General features: G+C 42.9%; 1 protein-coding gene across 9 annotated transcripts in view; it reads right to left on the reverse strand.

Annotated features, from left to right (window-relative positions):
• RALGAPB (Ral GTPase activating protein non-catalytic subunit beta) overlaps window positions 1-21389 on the reverse strand; it is a 112580-nt gene that overhangs the window by 67856 nt on the left and 23335 nt on the right. For 4 of the 9 annotated variants that reach the window (XM_075011351.1, XM_075011350.1, XM_075011349.1 and 1 more), the window contains exons 8-11: window positions 14410-14588; window positions 13236-13283; window positions 8826-8974; window positions 8472-8691 (exon numbers count right to left, since the gene is read on the reverse strand). In XM_075011351.1, coding sequence (XP_074867452.1) covers window positions 8472-8691; window positions 8826-8974; window positions 13236-13283; window positions 14410-14588 — 596 coding nt within the window. The remainder of the gene's footprint in view (window positions 1-8471; window positions 8692-8825; window positions 8975-13235; window positions 13284-14409; window positions 14589-21389) is intronic. The other 5 variants (XM_075011357.1, XM_075011356.1, XM_075011353.1 and 2 more) reach the window with 2 other exon arrangements.

A 21389-nucleotide genomic window follows, 5' to 3' on the forward strand; every position in this document is an offset into this window, starting at 1 on the left:
TGCATCAATGTCTGGCAGTTGGGGAACTGAATTGTAAAGCAGCTGATGAGATAATTTTTCTAACAAACAGGTGCTTACGATCTTTATTATGTGGCGTAGATTTTAAGTGGTGCTGCCTTCCATGTTATTACCTTTCCTAACTCCTTAGCAGGTAGCAGCAGTTAAGAGAAAATACAAATTCTGAGTCTTTAGAGTAGATACAAGTTTTGGTATCTGCTCTCTTGCACATGAGGAGAATTCTGGTGAGGGTGCGGCAGAGAACTTCTGCTTTAGGGTTTCGGAGGGCTCCACTAACAGACAATATAATGTTGGCAGATGAAGCTGTATAAAATATGCCAACAGCTTCGGATATGATTCTTTAACTTCTTAAAGAGGGATCCGCAAGGAATCCCTACTCTTGACGAGGTCCTTAAACTGCTTAAAATCATCAGCCAGGGATGGTGGAGGTGGCATAATTGCGTCGTCCAGGGATGAAGAAGAGAGGTGGCTGATGGAGAGATCTCTGTCATCTCTGCTGCTCAGCAGTTCCTTACAGAGGTTCTGGTCTCCTAAAGAGGAAGTGTGACTACGGTTGTCTCCATCAGGTAATGGTCAAGGTGCTAGAGAATTGCTGGCAATAGGCTCGGTGCCGTAGGTGCAGGCATCCACTGTTATTGAGAGCTTGTACAACAAAATGGTGGTTGAGGACATCTCTTACAAGTGAAATCAATTTCCTCAGAAACTCTAGAAGAAAGCCTCTCTAGAGATGAAGAGGACAGCCTTAGACAGGCATTTGAGAAACCAAGACATGATCAGTGGTGATCCAGGCATCTCAGGGAAAACTAAACTCCTGTGGTACAGAGTGTTGTAGATAGTGTCTATGGCCTCAGCTGAAGTAATGGCGATTGACACCAAGTTTACAGTACTGAGAGTCCCAAACGCTCCCAGGGGAATCCAGATGGATATCTTCAGTATCAAGTAAGCAGAGACAGCAGATAGCTTACTCAGGCCTGACAGTTTTAAGTCTGTAAGCTTAACAGTGCCCTGGTACCTGAGAAACAAGCAGCTTTGTAGATACCAGATCAGAGACCAATGGGTGCTGAAGTGACTGATACCATCAGTAACTGATACTTCTTTGAGGCAGGTTCCCTATCTGGAGAACTCTATGCACATTTTTCAGATATCTTATGAAAAGAATCTCAGATCTTCTTCTCAGATGCCCTTACGGAGTGACACTCATGGGCACCAGAGTTAGCCAACCTATTCTGACTAGCATACTGGAAGGAGGAGTCCCCCTTGCATGAGCAAGAGGCTGGGTACAGCAAGCTCCCCATCATATGTAGCTGAAGTTACATTTACCAGTTTTCTATGGCTTTAGAATTTAATTCCACAGAGAAGTTGCACTTTTGGGAAACATGAGATTGCCAAGGCAATGGATGAGCTGCTGAGTGTCTTAAATGACCACACTGCAATTTCATAGCAGTTCATCCATTGCCTTTTGTCTCTGAAGGTAACCCTATGATACTTAGTCTCAGTGTTGAGGTCAGGGAGAGTGGGTTTCCCACCACACTGCAGACATACTATAAGAGGCAATCAAATCTCTCAGTCATTTAACTCGACACAAAGGATACGATACAACACAACAAGCACTTGAAAAATTTAGTCTTAAAAGATAACTTGCTGAGAGGGATGGCTTAACACCGTTACATTTTACTTGACACATGATCTGAAGACGACAACAAAGCAAATCTCTGTTAAGAAGCAGACTCAGCCATGACTACAGCACTCAGGGAATGCCTTTTCCAGGGTTCCAACTGCTGAAGAAAATCTTGTTAACAGCTGACATTACACAACTGAAGGGAAGCACTTGTTCTAGGTCACCCATGATAACAGGCTGAATAATTACTGAGATCCAATGCCTCACCCATCTGCAGTTTCCAGACTGCACAGTTGAAGGTATCGGCTCCCCAGCACGGTGCAGAAAAAGTCATGCAAAATTTCTCAATGAATTTAAAAGTACCGAGGCAGTTACAGCATACACAGGAGAAATTAATATTGAGTGTTGCTAAGGTAATTAGCCATCAGCAGCTAGTGGGGAGCGTTGTTGACACAAAGAGAAACTGGACAGCAGACAAGTTAATGAAAGAACATTCCCTGGTTGTGGACCTGCCATATGATCTAATTCTAGAGAATGACACACACAAAAACCTGACTTTCCCAACAAAGCAAGAGTCACCAACTCTACAACAGGTTTCTTCTCCTTTACCCCCCTGACTTCACAAAAGAAAGGAAGGTAAGTCTTTTGTATGCACATTATAAAGTAGGAATATCCTGGGTAGTTACTGGTACTAAGAAATGGGAACTTCTAGAAAAATAGAATGCTACTCAGTCCACAGAGCAGGAATTAAAAGTGACGCAGGACCCCTGAAGCACAAGAAAGTTGGCTAGCCAGCAGACAAGTCAGAATGAGAGTGATCATGTTGAGAAACAGGCCTGAGAACGCAGAGTAGCAAAAGATCCTCCTGGGCCAGGAGACTCTAGATGTGCTTAGAATTATACAAGCTACCCTGAAGTGGATGGAGTTTCCATTATGCTCTTTGCCTGAAGGAAGAGATGCTACATATATCTCAAAGCAGAAACATAAGGATGCAGTGCTTCAAAATAACTTGCAAGATACTGCAGGCAATAGTCAGCTGTTCAAGGAGCACCATCGTAAGCTTTCCCAATGAAAGCAAAGAACTTTCTGAACTGGCAGAAAAGGGGCAGTGGTTGCAACACTGTGAATGAGGGCCCACAACCAGAGAACCCCTGAAGTGAGGGTCCACAAAGAACCTCTGAAAACAGAGAAGGCACTTCACACTTGTGTTTACCTTGCCAGCGCTATTGTGGCTCGTAATCTGTCATTTAAATACGGACTGCATAGTGCTCCCAACTCAGGGTGGAGTTTGGAGGCTGACAGCGTAAACAAGCAAAAATGCCATGACGTGTTGAAGGAACGAGGTGGGAACAGCTCATACTTGCCAAAGGAGGCAGGCTGGCTCTAACCAGCTCCGTCAGGTCAGGAGATGGTTACACAGTAGGGAAAGTTTCCTGGTAGAGTCTTAGAAGATTCTTTCCTTTTTGAACAAAGACGCTTTCAGCTGTGATCCAGATGTGGAATCTATAGGAAAGGCTATCTGCTCGCTGTCCAACCAAGCCCCTCCCATTTTCCCCCCCCCACCCACATATTTCTTGCCTTATCTCTGGAACAAGAGAGTCACAGAAAAAAATTAAAGCAGATTAATGAGGTCTGGAGTTTCAGGACATGGAGACAAAGAATCAAGTGGAACATTTAGGGGCTGTCTCCTTTACACTGACTATGACTGACAGTTCTTTACCTCCTTGTTTCATGGAAGGTAGAGCCCTACAGACAATCATAACGAATCTCCCATGGCTGGGAGAAGAACTGATGTGTGACACAAAGTTTAATAAAGGAACCCTTTTGAATGTCAGAATGCACCTTGTTCCTATGGCAGCACATCATACTGTGAGGTTCTCTGGCAGCAGCCTCTCAGCCTAGGTACACAGGCTCATAACAGCATCACACTGGTGGAGGCTCATGCGAGCCACCCAAGCTTGGACTGAAAAAAAAATCAGGCAAGCAGGGGACTGAGCTTGCGAGGCCAGCTCAAGCTTTGTTGGTGCAACAACAGCCACAATACTATTTTCAGTATGCTAGCTTTAGTGCTGCTAGCACAGATTTGCATATCCAGGCTGGCAGCCTCAGTAAGACAGCCTCGGCAAGACAGCATTTTGTTTATATGAGGCATACATGATAAAGCATCCTGGGTGTCTCACACAATTCAAATGAGGTAAGTGCAGAATTCTGGAAAACAAAAAGTCACACCAGGAACAGGAAGTTTTACAGACTGTGAAATCTATTTTAAGGCCCCAAAAAGGGTCAAGCAAATGACCAGACTGTTTAACTTCTACAGTGCTTTATAGACAGGCAGAGCCCCTTTCATACACAAAAGCGTGACGTTGCTTCTCTCTCACTCTGACAGCCTACTGACAAACAGGGCCTTGTGGCCCTCAATTTCACAGATGCTCAATGTGTCACAGAATTTGCTTCTTGCCACCAAATTGAGTCCAAATCAGTTTTTTTATTAAAAAATATTATCTATAGCAGCCCAAAGAGGTCTGAACTGCCTTAGTCACCCCAGTGGTAACAGAGAGGTAGCCATGTTAATCTGCATTCTGATAAAACAAGCCAGCAGTCATGTAGCACTTCAGAAAGACTAACAGAACAATTTATTAAGGCTGTGTCTACACTAGCCCAAAACCTCGAAATTGCCATGCAAATGACCATTTCGAAGTTCACTAATGAAGCACTAAAACACATAGTCAGCGCCTCATTAGAATGCTGGCAGCCGCAGGACTTCGAAATAGACGTGGCCCGCCGCCGCGTGGGTCGACCCTATGGGGCTCCTTTTTGAATAAGGAATAATGGGATTTCAAAGTTGCCGGTGTCTTTTCAAAAAGGAGCCCCATCTGGACGAGCCATGCAGTGGTGAATTGCGTCAATTTCAAAGTGCCGTGGCTGCTGGCATTCTAATGAGGCACTGAATATGTATTTCAACGCTTCATTAGTAAACTTCGAAATGGCCATTTGCATGGCCGTTTCGAAGTTCTGGGCTAGTGTAGACATAGCCTAGGTGATGTGCTGTCGTGGGACAGACCCACTTCTTTAGATCTAAAGAAGTGGGTTTGTCCCACGACAGCACATCACCTAATAATTTATTTTGTTAGTCTTTTTAAAGTGCTACATGATTGATGGTTTATTTCACGTCAGTGAGTATTCATTCTGGAAAATAATGCCCATTCAGATAAAGCAAATGTATGTGGTATAGTGAAAACTCAAGTGCAGTAGTACAAAATATACTGAATTTAATAACCAAAGTAAGTCAGGGACAACTGTCACGATTTTCATCATAATTTCATGTTCACCTCAACAAACATCTCCATTTAACCTAAAGCATCAGCATACCTCCTACTGGAAGTCACAGAAACCATGGACCTTGCTATAGAATTTAATTCCAGGTTGCTGCAGGGAAGTCTTGTGCTTAAGGCACTGGTCTAGGACTCAAGAGATCTGGCTCCAATTCTAGCTGTATCACATATTGCCTGCCTGACCGCGGACCATCTCTTACTCTGAGGACAGAGTTCAGGATATAGGATGGAGCCACTAAGGCGGCTTTTCTTTCTTCCACCCACCCACTGTCTTGCCTATTTAGCTACGGTTAAGCTTTTGGGATCAGACTGTCTACTAGTTTGGGCATGTACAGCCCCGTGCACAGTGGATCCTGATCTCAGATCAGGCCTTTGGGTGGTGCTTAAACCAGAGCCAGAGAAGCCACCTATCAAAGCACATTCCTTTTATTTAGTCTATGCGGATGTAGAGCTTGGTAGGTTACAGCACATGCAGGTCAAAAACCAAGTCAGCTATATCAAGGAAGTGACTACATCTTTGGTTCCTAATGGACACCCTGTGGAGTCAAATATTGAAACTAGTTCCAAAGTAAAATAACTCCCAACGCAGAGAATGGGAGCTCTTGGCTAAATTTAATACCTGTGAGTTTAAAAGCAAAGCTTCTTGCTCCTTACAAGTTTTGCTCCCTTTCACACGTTGCCTGCCCTGTGAGCAGGTCTACGCACACACAGGCACTGAAGTAACTCCATGGAAGGAAGGCTTGCCTTCTGTTATTTTGGTGAAAGTCTCTTTTGGAATAAGTGCCCTATCTGAAATTAGGAAAAATAAAAAAAATGCTGTTTCTAATCTAACTAAAGCAAAATCAAAATAGGACACGCCGCTCAAAACTACTGTTTCCACACACAGCCCTGAACTGATATCACAAGAGGCACGAAGTACAACTGATGTAGTTCTCCTTATGTAAGTTTGCATGCAGCCAAGTCATATGCATCTGAACCATTGCAATGAGCTAAAAGGCAAGGACCCCAAACTGTGTCAATACAGACCCAGAATGAAGAATGGGTGGGGGCTTCAGCAAGACAGGTTAATAGACAGGTAGAAAATCTGTAGGTGGCCAGCAGAAAGCAGAATACCTGAACTGCCTGGCTGAGTAATGGAACAAGTCTTCATTCAGAAGGGCCACAACACAAGTGGAGAAGGGACTTTTTACAGATTTCAAGTCAAGTACCGAACAGGTCAGAACTCAAATGTCTCGATATACCGAAGAATATGTTCTGAATCTGTTTTGTACCAAAGCTCTCTATTAGATGACTCTTTCCTAGATTACTTTCGTTTGTACATGAAAATAAGGAAGAAAGGGATCTCACTAGGCAAATAGGCAAACTTAAGACGTTATGAGGAAAGGAAAGAAAAGGAATTCTTTCTTTCCTAGTCATGGGACTTGTCGGGTGGGGGTCTGGGGACTCAAAATCAAAACAGCTGACCCTGAAAAGGGATTTTATTTTCTGGGAGTTTTACATTAGCTTTCTCCTCAGAGTAGGAACTGAAGCAACTGAACCTTACTTCCAAACTCAGGAGGTCTCTACTCACAGATCAAACTTCTACCCACCACAAGCTGATGAGAGAAAGGACGACACACTGCAAAGAGAATACTGTTTTCTATCTTCCTAGTTCTTCATTTGATGCACCATCATCATTGTAGGTCAGTTCTTGCTAAGAGAATTATCAGGACAAATATAAGGAAAAAGGCTAGCCTCTTCTTAGAGGGCTCTGAGGAGCACAAAAGAGGGACATAATAGACTAGAAAGTACCGCATCCATGGTCATAAGATGACTGTGGTAAAATTCCTGTATAGACACAGACACAGATCTACTTTGGTCATCCAAAAAGCTATATCTAACTGCTTGAGACTGGAAACAACTGCAAAGCATCAGCCACAAAGCCAAGTCCCTCCACTGGGACACAGGTATTAGAATCTCTCTCTAATGGAACAGGATTTATATCTACTGGCTAGGCTAGCACAGAGCAATTTTGGACAGTGAAAGATTTACTTGAAAAAAGCTACAATTTTTGGAAGATCGGGTGTTCCAGCTGACACCCCAAACTATTCCTTAATCTTGGTCTCTGACATTCACTGGTACGTCAAAGTAGTTTGGGTGTATGTTCTTATAAAAACCCAGGCAGGAAGAATATTCTCTAAGGAAGCGAGTGGAGTAAACATACAGCTCAGATGTTACGCACGCTGGAAAAACAATACATATCTAGTTAATTCAACCTATTGGTATCCACATCCCAATCTAAGCGATCACCTGCAAACTTTAAAAACAGTCCAACTTAAACAACAAGTACACCAAACAGTAAATTCAATGTTTAAAGTGGTATAAACTCCCTTTCTTAAAAGGGAAATGGTATTAGTTTGCTCACCTGCACATGCAGCTGTGAGTTTAGTCTTAAGTTATTAAGTTTTCCTAAGCTCAGTCACTTCCCTCTACATGTATACTACTGGCTTGATTTTTTTTGAGAAACTGAGAACATACATTAAGTCAATGGCTTCCTGCAGGGACACCTCTGAAAAATCAGATACATACCTAGCAGACATATTTAGAATGAACATTGCAAAACCCACTGAATAATCATACCATATTATTTCAACAGGTATAAGAATGTATAACCTGGCAGGACACCCATGGAAGCTAGCCGGTTTAATTGCTATTGAGTCCCACCTTCAAACTACCCTTGCTAAAATAAACCTCTCCCACCTGTCCATGGATTTTTTTATTCCTTTCTTAAGCCACTAAATCTGACCTATTACATGAAGATTGTATTGAATGAGAGCATATCGCTGCACTAGATCATGTCTTAAACAGATCTAACCCAGGGGACAGGTAATCTATAGTAATAAAAATAAATCTAACAGGACCACTGGGAACTGGACCAGTCTGTTGATGTGGTTAACCATCACTGGAAGGAAATGACTTTGCTTGAGTTTTTGCTTTTGAGAAGATGTAGAAATTCCTTTCTCCCATGCTATGGCCAAGTGAAGTTGCATGATGCAGAATGGCATCTGCAATGATGCTGCCAGTCTTCTCAAAGGTGACTTGAATAAAGCACTGTCATTATAAGAAAAAACTGTTCTCACTCAAAGTGATGCTTTCCAAAGACAGAAAAGGGAAACTCTCTCCCTATGCAGCTTTTTTTGTTTAACAACAGTCTCCTGGCTGACACAATGGGCATTTCCAGGTTATGCAATTAGCCACCTTTGATGTAACAAGTATGTACTCTGCAATCTAGGTGATAGTTCATTTCTAAGACAAAACCAAAGCTAAAGAGATCTCTCTGCAGGACCACTAGTAAAGCTGCTAGTTTGGGCTGGTTCAGCTGGAAGGGATTGGCCATAATACAGTGCTTTAGCAGAGAGATATAGTCAATATCTTTATTTTTGATTAATCAAATGTTAATCTTGCAGGTGGAAAACGTCGTTAAGCAAGAAAAGTGTTACATATATTTGGTCAGCAATATTTACCAGTCATGCTGCTGTCTCTATTTATTCCATTATGAAGCTTACAGTGAACAAATGCTGCATCAAATAACCATGATCCAAAGAGGTTCAAGATGCTGTTAACCTTTGGCCTGCGGGGAGCGGGTAGTGGTCGAGGCTCTGAAGTAGTCTGGTTTGGGCTAGACAATGGAGAGGTGGAGGACGACGGCTGGTACTGCACTTTTGATGTGTGAGCAGTGCTGACCTATTAGAATAAAAAAAAGTTTCCCCTATGAGAAATTGATACAGCATTTTTATATTCCTTATAGACAGAGAGGCAGCACAACCACCACCTAGAGCAAATGGAAAAGTACTGAAGCACTAAGCAGAACATCTTACAGTGCTGGTTTTCATGGTTGCTTTATTCACAGTTACGGCCCGATGCCGTCGGTTATGAGGTGGAGTTGTGTTGATAGCAGTATTCTGGGGCATGCTCAGCCTGTTTACTGGAGTTGGGGGAGCACTGTCAGCCCGAGGTCGTGAGATGCCTGAACAACAAAACAAAAGCAAATCTCAGTGCAAAGTTCTTTTTAGAGCCCATGGCATAATCTGTATGACTAGATGCTAAAGCAGTCAGTAAATCATCAGCAGCAAAGATCTCCCCAAACACCAGAAGGTTAAAAAAGCATTTATCATTCAGCATTAGTATAGCCTGACAAGCAGTCCAAAAAAGCATTTGAGTTAAATATACATGGGAGTCCACTGCTGATCAAAGGTGAGCAAACACCCACATAAGCACTTAAAGCTGGGGAGTGAGGGCCCTATCAGATAGCAGAAATGGCTGCATAAGTTCGTGGAAAGCTACTTTTTTCATGGAATCAGAACAATCAATTCACTTTTACTCTACATAGAGAGGTCTGAGTGAAACTAATGAAAAACAAACCACTTCACCTCCTCCCATTAAAAGCCGCCCCCCCGACCTTACCCCCTCAAGTTGTCTTAGAAAAGATCATTGTGGGATACCGTGCTTGGCTTCTCTGCAAACTACAAAGATAAGCATCTTTAAAGCCAATCTGAGACAGCAAAAAATTAATAACAGGTACAGCCCTGCAAATTGGCGGATATCCGCTTTACGTCCATGGGTATCCACATCTGCGGATGTCAATGCAGATATCCATGGCTCATTTTTGCAGATAATTTTGCATCTACGCAGGGCTCTAACAACAGGATATGGCAGGGTGTTTAAGAACACAAGAACGCCCATATTGGCTAAGACCAATGATCCACCTAGCCCTGTAGGTGTCTTCCAGCCCTGGCCAATGTCCAGGACAAAAGGGAATGAAGAAAATAAGTCAATTATCTAGTGATCCGTCCTTGGTCACCCAGTCCCAGGATGTGGCAGTCAGAGGCTTAGGAACACCCAAAAGATGGGTCTGCATCCCTGACAATCCTTGCTTATATTGATCCAGCTATTATCCATGAACTTATCCAGACACACAACCACAGAAATAGTCTAACAATACTTTCAAGGCAAAGAAAACTTTAGTCACCACTGTTAATGATTCACTACATAAACTTGATAGAGCCAGACAGGTACCCAGAAGCCACCTGCTACAAGACAGGCTTCGCAAGGAAAACAAGAGACCACCACTGACCATCATGTACAGCCCCTACCTAAGGCCTCTCCAGAGCATCAGCAGGGATCTGCAACCCATCCTGGACACTGATCTTTCACTCTCACAGACCTTGGGAGGCAGGCCTGTCCTCGCCTACAGACAGCCTGCCAACCTTAAACAAATCCTCACCAGCCCCTACAAATCACAAACCAGTGACTCTAGGCCTGAAACCAGCCCCTGCAACGGTCCTCACTGCCAACTCTGCTCACATATCTACACCAGTGACATCATCACAGGACCTAACACCAACTATACTATCAGGGGCTCCTTTACCTGCACATCTACTAATATAATATATGCCATCAAGTGCCAGCAATGCCCCACTGCAATTTACATTGGCCAAACTGGACAGTCTCTACATAAAAGAATAAATGGACATAAATCAGACAGCAGGAACGGTAATGTTCAGAAGCCTGTGGGGGAACACTTCAATCTCCCTGGAGACTCAGTGGCAGATTTACGGGTGACAGTCCTGAAAACAAAAAAAATTCCAAAAATCAAATGGAGAGAGAAATCTCTGAGCTGCAATTTATTTGCAAATTTGACTCCATTAACCATGGATTAAACAGAGACTGGGAGTGGCTCACAGATTACAAAGGCAGCTTCTCTGCCCTGGGTGTTAATAGCTCTCTATTAGACTCTGACAAAGGCTCACATCCCCCTGTCTGATCTGACTTTTTTTTTTAAACTCTTTTGATAAGTACTGTTGATACTGGGCCATTTCCACCTTGCTGAATAGACCTTGTCAGCTCTGGCCCTCCCTTCTACTGGGACCCACTCTTTAAATACATCTCTGAACCCCCCCACACATAGGCATCTGATGAAGCGGGTCTTTGCCCACGAAAGCTTATGCGCCAAAATATCTGTTAGTCTATAGGGTGCCACAAGACTTCTTGTTGCACACAAACTTAGTTTAAATAGTTTTAAAATACAATGTTTTGGGTGAGTAATTGAAGGCTTGCAGTGGAATTGAAAAGTACCATGGAAACATACAATGCTAGGACTGGAAGGGACCTTTAGAGATCAAGCCCAGCCCCCTGCTCTCTTGGCAGGACCAAGTACTGTCTAGACCATCCCTGATAGACATTTATCTAACCTGTTCTTAAATATCTCCAGAGATGGAGATTCCACAACCTCCCTTGGCAATTTATTCCAGTGTTTGACCACCCTGACAGTTAGGAACTTTTTCCTAATGTCCAACCTAAACCTCCCTTGCTGTAGTTTAAGCCCGTTGTTTATGTAAATTAAAGCTATACCGAATCATGACTGTATATCTGAAAGAAATATTTGTCATTAGTCTACAGCCTTCTGTTCCCTATTCCAAAGTGACAACCCTGTATTTTGCAGGGGATAGCATGCCAGGCTGTGATACTCAGCTGGAAGCAGCAAGCTACAGTTGCTCCTTATTCCCTCTCACCCCAACCTTTCACTGCATAATCTCTCTGAGGCTATTGGACAAAGCTGTTTTGCTAGGTTATTAGGTAGCAACAAAAACTCAAAAAACTTATCTCACAATCTAAGCCAGGAGTCAGCCAGCCAGCCCAAAGTCTGTTACTTCTATCTGGGAAAAATCAAATACATGGGAGCAAACTTCGATGTGCACAACTAAGCAGTATATTTTTGATTCTGCATCCCTTTCTAAATATTTATATTACTGAAGCTTCATTTAAGAATAAATTGTAAATCTCTACATCTGCACTGCTCAACAATTTACAGTAAGTTTGCTATGAGGAAAGTCACCAGCCTACTATTTATTAAGCAGTAAGTACCCTGTTATTAATAGATGTTTTTCTCCAGCTTCTGAGTTTTACATTCTTCACATGTAATATATTTTTAAAAAAATCACCTCTAGGGCATTTCATAATTTAGGGCAGGAAAACACCGCAGAGAGTCAGGAACGCAATCAATCTCAACAAGACTTGGCAACATTATGTAGGCCAATACAAACTGATCAAATACTTTTGCCATGAAACTCCATCCTGAACACAATATGTACTTCATACCCTTACTCAGTGATTAATGTAGCAAGAGTCTAGTTAAGGTATGCATGAATCTAAACAGATTAAAAAGCTTAACCCATGTAAAACAAAGGACAGTGGCAATTTGTAATGTGACATCTCTGCACTTCTGCCTGCATTGGCGCAACTTCTAGCACAATATACAGCGCAAATATGATTTTTACAGTGTGGAGAGGATTATTAATTTTGTAACTACAAAGAAGCAGTATTCTGTATTAAGCAAACTAACACAAAATGTTCAGTTTGAACTTTATGCTTGATTGTAATTAAACGAATTGTTAAAAAGGGACACTACTGGCAGGAAGCCAGCATCGTGACTTACCTTGGTTTTTCTCATAACTGTCTAAGGGCACATCTTTCAGACCAGAACAAACTTCAAAAAGAGTCTAACTCTACATACAAAGTGAAAGTCCCTGGTAGAATTAAACCAATTTTTGATTCTGAAAAATCCACATTCCTCAAAGCTCAGCTTGTATCAGATCTTGCAGTGAGGTCATAATCCTTTACTTATGACATCAGTCTTAGAATAGCTACTGTGGCACAATTTCAATGTTATGAATTCACTGAAGCTCAGATAAGAAGCAACAATAGTTTAGGGATCAAGATGTTCCAATCCATAGCAATTCTGAGTAAGATTATGTAAAATAGCAGACACTGTAAATACAAATATTTTTGAAGTTGAGGTATTTGGAAGTCTGTTCTGGTGTGAAAGTCTTAGTCTACATCTGTTTGCACAGTCACTGTAATTTATGTATATATTTAAGACAGCAAATACTTCAGAGCTTTGTTTAAAAAAACAAACCAACAAAAACTGACTCCAGGAGCAGCCCTTGGACAAACCAAAACGGGTAAAAATGGAAAAGAAAAATGAAATTTTAGACTTCTCTAAGACTATAATAAATAGTTATTTTTAAGACACAATGAATACCATAACAAATGTCCTTTTAACAAATTCAAATATTTTCTTATTGTACTAAAGACCGAAACAAGGCTTTTACATATGACAGAATACTGCAGCTTTTACAACTTTGTTTGGTTCATAAGTATTAGTTATCAAGCCTTCTGCCCAGATTCTTTCTATCAAAATGAGTGCAACAAAAGGCAAGACTTAATACCATATCTGGGTAATCTTTCACACCCACTGCTCGTAAAGACTGCAACTCCTAGGGAAGAAAGAAATTAATTTGCTGCTTTCTGCAATGTAAAATAAAAGCATTTAATAAAGCCATTCTTTAGAAAATGAAATCTATGCTCATTGAATTATGCTTGCAACAAGCAACATGCTAGTACAAATGGAATAGTAGTATACTAACATTACCTGTTAATATAAACATATTAATAGTCAAAAATATTACTTTATAAAAGTCTGCAAACAAGACTTTTGGGGGGGGTCTAATCTATCCCGATTCCTTCAAAGGCAGAAGTGTAAAATCAGTAGCATTATGGTACAGAAAAACTTTCTTCCCCCTTAGCACACAACTGACATGTATTTTATTCTATGGTCTGCCACAACCTGATTTATCGATTTAGACATCTGGCAGACATAAAACATTATTTTTATAATGAACAGAAGTCAAAAAGCAGAGGAGCAGCAGCTACCTCTGGAGCACAACCTAGTGCACAAAGCTTAGAGGAAGTTGCAAGTCTAAATGAACCTTCAGGAGGGTAAGAGGCATGATGCCTAACACTTCAAAAACTCTACAGAAATTGCACAGCATTACCAAACATTTTAAAGTCTGGGTTCTTCATTAAACTCCTAAAAGACATTTCATTAAAAGCACCTTATTTTTCATCAGTGTTGAGCACCTGCAAACCCATGGACCTCCATGATTATTAATTTACAGCACATTACAGTAGCAATACTTTGAAAGACTAGTGCTTCATCGTAACAAGCCCCAGAGCTTTACAAATTAAATTGTGGGAGCTCAGAAGCTCTGAAAAACGAGGTGACTTAGAAGCCTTATTTTGGAGGCCAGGTTTTCAAATTTCCAACGTACTGTATTAAAGCCCAGCTTTTCCAACTGGATACATGTTTGTAGGAGAGTTCATGCAACTGTAATTACTACACACATAGCTGGCCAGTCAGAAGTCTCATTTGCCATTTGCAGGTAAATGCACAGTGAGAATGGGGACAATAGTATTAGATGTACATGAAAAAAAAAAACAAAAACACCCTCTTGATTCCTAAAATCCAGACCTAAAAACATAAATGAAGATTATTTGGAGTCCTGTATGAACTTCTGACAGATAAGTAATGTTCTGACATACACAAATAAGTGCAAAGATTACCTAGGAAGGCATCCACTAAACAGCTGATCCCACGCATGGCACGAAAGAATATCTGAGGCAGATGTTTAAGGCAGGGGTACTGATTCAATTCTTGGGTCATTCCACTCACATTCAGAAACTGCTCCTGAAATTTCGGGGTAGAGCTTATAATGGCTGGGTTACTCAAATCCACAGGATTACTAAAAAAAAAAGGGGGGGGGGCAGGGGAGGGGTGGAATATATTTTAGTGTATTTGTAGCAGTCAGGATCTTAACACCTACGTGTGTAATCTTCGATAGTCAGAGAATCTGCGGGTAACTACCAAAACAAAAGCCATTAAAAACAGTAGATTTAAGAAGGTTTGGTTTTACAAAACTGATTTGCCAACACCTTATACTAGATAAGAATTGTTTCTAATTATTCTCTGAGCAGGGACAATGAAAACTAGTTTCACTTTCAGGGTCTACTACAAGGGTCAGTAACCCACTACAGGCAGTGACGAAATTTGACCTTTTGCCCTCAATGTATGGTCTGAGTGCTGGTGATACTTTTTAAAATCACTGACAGTCCTACTTACAACAGCTTCATTAAAAAATAAATTAAGATGCAGAGCTTTACTGTTTAGTGCAGTGAGTGGAAGGGGTTGGCCAGGCACTCTGGGCCCTCGTGCCTGGTGCCTGCATGTGGAGTGGGCCAACTCTTATTGCTGCCCCAGCACCACGCTCTGGCCCTGTGCTCCAGCAGGGGCACCATGGTTGTGGGTCTGGTCCCACGCTGCAGCGGGGGCCCTTCACTCCAGTCTTGCACTGTAGCAGGGGCCCCACACCTCCCACGCTGCACGGGGTAGGAGGGGCAGGGCCAGAGCCTCCGCCACATGCCACTCTAAATTGGCTCATGTGCAAAGAGTGATGTGAGGGGGTTTCTGACCCCTGGTCCGCTACAGGTTGAACCTCTCTCATCTGGCACCCTCGGGACCTGACTGGTGTCGAAAAAGAGAATTTCCGAACGATGAGAAGTCAGATTTGCTAGCACATTACCAACAACATTTCCACTGCTTACGTGGCTCTTAGAAGACATTTAGGGACAAATTACAGCTAAATAACAGCACAGAACACCTAGAGTCAGGACTGGTGGCAGTAAACAACTTAATGGGACTGTGGAGAAACTTGGCCACACCCACGATAAAATGTCATCTGGCTAACTAAAATCATGCCAGATTACAGAGTTTGCCAGAAAAGAGTGTTCTGTATTACAGAAGAGTGTGATTGCAGGTTTTACAATTATAATTTTTTTTTAGAAAGCTAAGAAACATTTCCACTGATCTGAAGCTTCATAAAAACTTGATTATAGAAAAAAGCATCAATTCTAACAATGATCAGCGAATGCAGCTATTATCACAAATTAAATCCGGTGAAGAACTAGTTTCCAACCTTTTTGGTAACAAGGCACAGTTCAATGAGACAAACAAGTCCACCGCACGCCCACTTTTTTTGGCTGAATCAACAGCTCATAAACCATACATTCTACTGGCGCTATGGTGTTACTGGAGAGGTTTGCGACACGGTAGCATACACAAGATAAATAAGGATCAAATGTATTCATGTTTCAAATGCACCACAGAACACTGTCTTCAACAGGTTGAAAAAAAAAAAAAAGGCAGGCGAGTGAACGTGGGCCATGCTAGGGATGTTGAGTAATAAAGTAACTGCTGAAAATGTCGGTGGTTACTCGATTGCTTGCGGGGGGAAGGAAGGGGGCTCCAGAGAGTAGGAGATCCTCTGCAACGAGACGCAGGGAGAGGAAATTAATGAAATTTCATGGCACACTTGGACAGTTCTTACAGCACACAAGTTGAAAACCACTGAACTAGAGATCTGCTGATTGGCTGAGCCTCAGTAAGGAGAGGGACTCTGAGGCAGTTCAGGGCTTTATAAAGCAGTGTCCAAGTGAACAGGTGAGCTTGTGAACAGGGGACTGCAAACAGGGAGTTTAGAAGGATCCTGGGACCCTTGCCTTTCTTTTAAATCCCTTTTCTAGGATGGCAGGCATGGATAGTGACAGGTCTGCTGTTGTTACCGGCTTGGGATGTGCCACGTTTGTCTTCCTCCCTGAGGAAAGAAGGGATTTCGTCTGCACTAAGTGCAAGCTGGTCTCCATTTTAGAAGAAAAAATGAGAGGACCAGAGGCTCAAGTATCAACCTTATGCTCAATCAGGGAGGATGAAGATTTCCTTGACAGAAGGGAGTGTTTAATCTTGCAAGCACAGCAGGTAGAAGAACCAGGGAGAGTGGTAAGGGATGAAGAGAACTGGCAGCATGTAACCACTAGAAGCAAAAGAAGGCCAATACATGAGTCCCCCATCGATAGAGAGATAAGTAATCACTTTAAGGCTCTCTCCACCGGTTCTGCAGTGGTGAATGCTTTGGAAGGAGCCTCACAGGGAAAAAATTGGAAGGGAACTGCTTCTACTGCAAGACATGGGATGTGTAGTCCTACGGGTAGGGGGTTCAGTGACCACCATCCCCATAAGAAAAAGGGTGGTGGTGACTGGGGACTCGCACCTAAAAGGGACTGAGCCATCCACCTGCCGACCGGACCTGGAATCTCATGAGGTGTGCTGTTCACCAGGAGCTCAAATTCAGGATGTAACTGAGAGCCTTACAAAACAGCTCAAGCCTTCAGAATACTACCCCTTCCTACTTCTGCAAGTGGGAACTAACGATATGGCCAAGAATGACCTTGAGCGGGTTATTGCAGATTATGTGGCACTGGGAAGAAAGGTCAAAGAATATGAAGCGCAAGTGGTGTTCTCATCCATCATTCCTGTCGAAGGGAAAGGGCTAGGTAGGTACCATTGAATTGAGGAAGTAAATGCATGGATACACAGGTGGTGTCGGAGAGAGGGCTTTGGATTCTTCAATCATGGGACGCTGTTCCGGGCACAAGGATTATTGGGAAGAGATGGGGTCCACCTAACCAAGAGACGAAGAAGCATTTTCACAAGTAGGCTTGCCAACTTAGTAAGGAGGGCTTTAATCTAGGCTCGCTGGGGGATGGTGACCAAAATCCTGAGGAGAGAAAGGAACTTGGAGGCCAGGAAGAAATGCGAAGAGGAATGTACAACAAAAGTGGACCCCTGGTTTGAATAGAGAGAGCAGGGAGATCGATTGGTTATCTAAGGTGTTTGTACACCAATGCCAGAAGCCTGGGTAACAAGCAGGGAGAATTAGAAGCCCTGGCTCAGTCCAAGAACTATGACTTGACTGGGATAACAGAGACTTGGTGGGATGACTCGCATGACTGGAGTGCTGCCATGAAAGGGTATAAACTGTTCAGGAAGAAGAGGCAAGGGAGAAAAGAACAAGAAGTTGCACTGTATGTAAGAGAGCACTATGATTGCTTGGAACTCCAGTACAAAGAGGGAGAAAAGCCTGTTGAGAATCTATGGGTTAAGCTTAGTGGTGTAGGCAGCACTGGAGATGGAGTGGTTGGTGTCTGCTACAGGCCGCCAAATCAGGATGATGAGGTAGATGAGGCTTTTTTTGGACAACTGAGAGAAGTTTCCAGATCGCAGGCTCTCGTTACCATGGGGGCTTTAATTACCCTGACATCTGTTGGGAGACTAATACGGCAGTACACAAGCAATCCAGGAAGTTTCTGGAGAATGTTGGGGATCACTTCTTGGTAGAAGTGCTGAAGGACCCTACCAGAGGTTGTGCACAGCTCGACCTGCTGCTCACAAACAGGGAGGAACTAATAGGGAAGGTAGAGGTGGGGGACAACCTGGGAAGCAGTGACCACGAGATGGTAGACTTCAGGATCCTGACCAAAGGAAGGAAAGAGAGCAGTAAATTACACACCTTGGACTTCAGAAAAGCAGACTTTGACTCCTTCATGCTACCATCAAGGGAAAAGGAGCCCAGGAAAACTGGCAGTATTTTAAGAAAACCCTATTGAAGGCACAGAAAGAAGCCATCCCGATGCCAAGCAAGAGAAGTAAATATGGTAGGAAACCAGACCGGCTTACTGCGGAAATCCTTGGAAAACTTCGGCACAAAAGGGAGCTTACAAAAAGTGAAAACTTGGACAGATGTCTGGGGAGGGATATAAAGGTACAGCTCGAGAATGTAGGGTAGTTATCAGGAAGGAGAAAGCGCAACTGGAATTGCAACTCACGAGGAATATGAAGGATAACAAGAAAAGTTTCTACAAGCATGTTAGCAAGAAGAAGGTGATCAGAGAGGGTGTGGGGTCCCTACTGGATGAGGGAGGTAACCCAGTGACAGATGATGTAGGGAAAGCTGAAGTACTTAATGCTTTCCTTCTCTCTGTCTTCATGGACAAGGATGGCTCCCAGACTAGTGTGATAAGTGATGCACTGTGTGATGAAGGTGGACGGCCTTTGGTGGGGAAAGAACAGGTTAGGAGCTATCTAAAAAAGCTAAATGTACATAAATCCAGGGGCCCGGACCTAATTCACCCTAGGGTTCTGAGTGAGTTGGTGTATGTCATTGAGGAGCCCTTGGCCATTATCTCTGAAAAGTCATGGACATCAGGAGAGATCCCAGATGATCGGAAAAAGGCAAATGTAGTGCCCAACTTTAAAAAAGGGAAGGATGATGATCCAGGGAACTACAGACTGGTCAGTGTTACATCAGTCCCTGGAAAATCATGAAGAGGCTCCTCAAGGAAGTCATTTTGAGGCACTTGGAAGATGGGAAAGTGATCAGGAATAGTCAGCATGGATTCATGAAGGGCAAGTCATGCCTGACCAAACTGATTAGTTTCTATGATGAAATAACTGGCTCTGTGGATAGGGGAAAAAAAATAAAAAAAATCAATGGATGTGATTTATCTTGACTTTAGCAAAGCTTTTGACACAATCTCCCACAATATTCTTGTCAGCAAGTTAAAGGAATGTGGATTGGATAAATGGACGGTAAGATGGATAGAGAACTGGCTAGAAGGTCGGGCCCAGCGGGTAGTGATCAACAGCTCGATGTCAGGATGGAGGTCGGTTTCTAGTGTAGTGCCCCAAGGTTCGGTTCTGGGTCCTGTTCTGTTCAACATATTTATCAATGACCTGGATGAGGGGTTGGATTGCACCCTCAGCAAGTTTGCAGATGACACTAAGCGAGGGGGAGAGGTAGATACACTGGAGGGTAGGGACAGGGTCCAGAGTGACTTAGACAAATTGGAAGATGGGCTGCAAGAAATCTGATGAGGTTCAATAAGGACAAGTGCAGAGTCCTGCACTTGGGCCGGAAGAATCCCAAGCATTGTTACAGGCTGGGGTCCAACTGGCTCAGTAGTAGTTCTGCAGAAAAGGACCCGGGAGTTGTAGTGGACGAGAAGCTGGACATGAGTCAAAAGTGTGCCGTTGTAGCCAAGAAGGCTAACGGCATATCAGGTTGCATCAAGAGGAGCATTGCTAGTAGATCCAGAGGACTGATAATTCCTCTTTATTTCGCTTTGGTGAGACCACATCTGCAGTACTGTGTCCAGTTCTGGGCCCCCAATTATAAGAGGGATGTGGATACACTGGAGAGGGTCCAGTGGAGGGCGACCAAAATAATTAGGGGGCTGGAGCATACGACCTAAGAAGAAAGGTTGGTTGAGGGAATTGGGTGTTTAGTCTGGAGAAGAAAAGACTGAGGGGGGACTTGATAACAACCTTCAACTTACTGAACGGAGGTTGCAAAGAGGCTGGAGAGAGGCTGTTCACAGTGGTCATAGATGGCACAACACGGAACAATGGTCTCAAGTTGCGGATGGGAAGGTCCACGTTGAACATTAGGAAAAACTTTTTCACTAGGAGGGTGGTGAAGCATTGGAATGGTCTACGCAGGAAAGTAGTGGAGTCTCCATTTCTGGAGATGTTTAAGTCTCAGCTTGGCAAAGCCCTGGCAGGACCAAACTCATCAGCTCAGTCCAGCCTTGGGCAGGGGGCTGGACTTGATAGTTTTTTAGGTCTCTTCCAGCTCTATTGTTCTCTGATTCTATGAATACATTGTCGATAATTTTGCAATCAGTTTCAAAGAAGGTCTTTCTTTACCATGTAATTTCTGATTAGGTAACCATTCCTAACACTGGTTAAGAGTAGTAACCCTTGTTACAAAGGTGTTTTTCTAAAGTGACTAGCAGTGATTAAAATATACTGGAGCCTCCACAGTCCATGTGTCCCTAATTTGGGAACTACACTGCAGTTCCTTCTTGCCAGCTAACTCTGACAGAGAAGCAGGAAGATGGGTTGTGGAATTGACATGAACACTGTATCTTGAAGAACAACAGTCATGGAAGAACTGTTATTCTTCAAGTGCTTGCTCAGGTCCATTACAACATAGGTGACTCCCAAGCAGTGGTACAGCTGGAGGGTGTGATGAAGGGTGGATGCCTGTAAAGGGTTAAGCCCAGAGAGAGTGGATTCTCTGTTGGCAAGCAGCCAGATGAGTCAATGGGACGAGGAAGAGGGATTTTTGAATTGAAGCAGTCACCTGTGTATGTCTGGAAGAGAGAAACATCGAGATGGTTTAAGTCTGAATCAGGCTTGGAATAATCAATAAACATTCAGGTCTCAAAAGAAATCTGAGCACACCAGTATATAAGTTGAAAGGAAATGTTTGGGCCCACAGAAGACCTTAAAAATTCCCCTGCCTCTATAGGCTTTTACTAACAAGCTTCCTAAGGTCACAAATTTTCTGACCTTGGGAGGTAGCTGCCACCACCCAAGTAAGAAAACTCCTCTTTAGAACACACTTGGGGTTACCCCACAGGGAGACATTCCAAGCTCTTAACCCTCCCTTAGGAGAGAGCTTGGAAACAAGAAAGAAAAAATTAAACTGCAATCTCGAATAGCTGAACTTTAGTCTTAGGCATACATATACACAGACCCTTCTTTAGGACATAGGAATTAAATCATTGACTTAAGAAAAGGTGATTTAACAAGAAAACCTAAAAAAAAAAATACGTAATAAGGCATACTTAGTTGCTAGGAGTTACAG

The sequence above is a fragment of the Carettochelys insculpta genome, chromosome 17, assembly GCF_033958435.1.
Source record: "Carettochelys insculpta isolate YL-2023 chromosome 17, ASM3395843v1, whole genome shotgun sequence".
Taxonomy (NCBI): Eukaryota; Metazoa; Chordata; order Testudines; family Carettochelyidae; genus Carettochelys; species Carettochelys insculpta.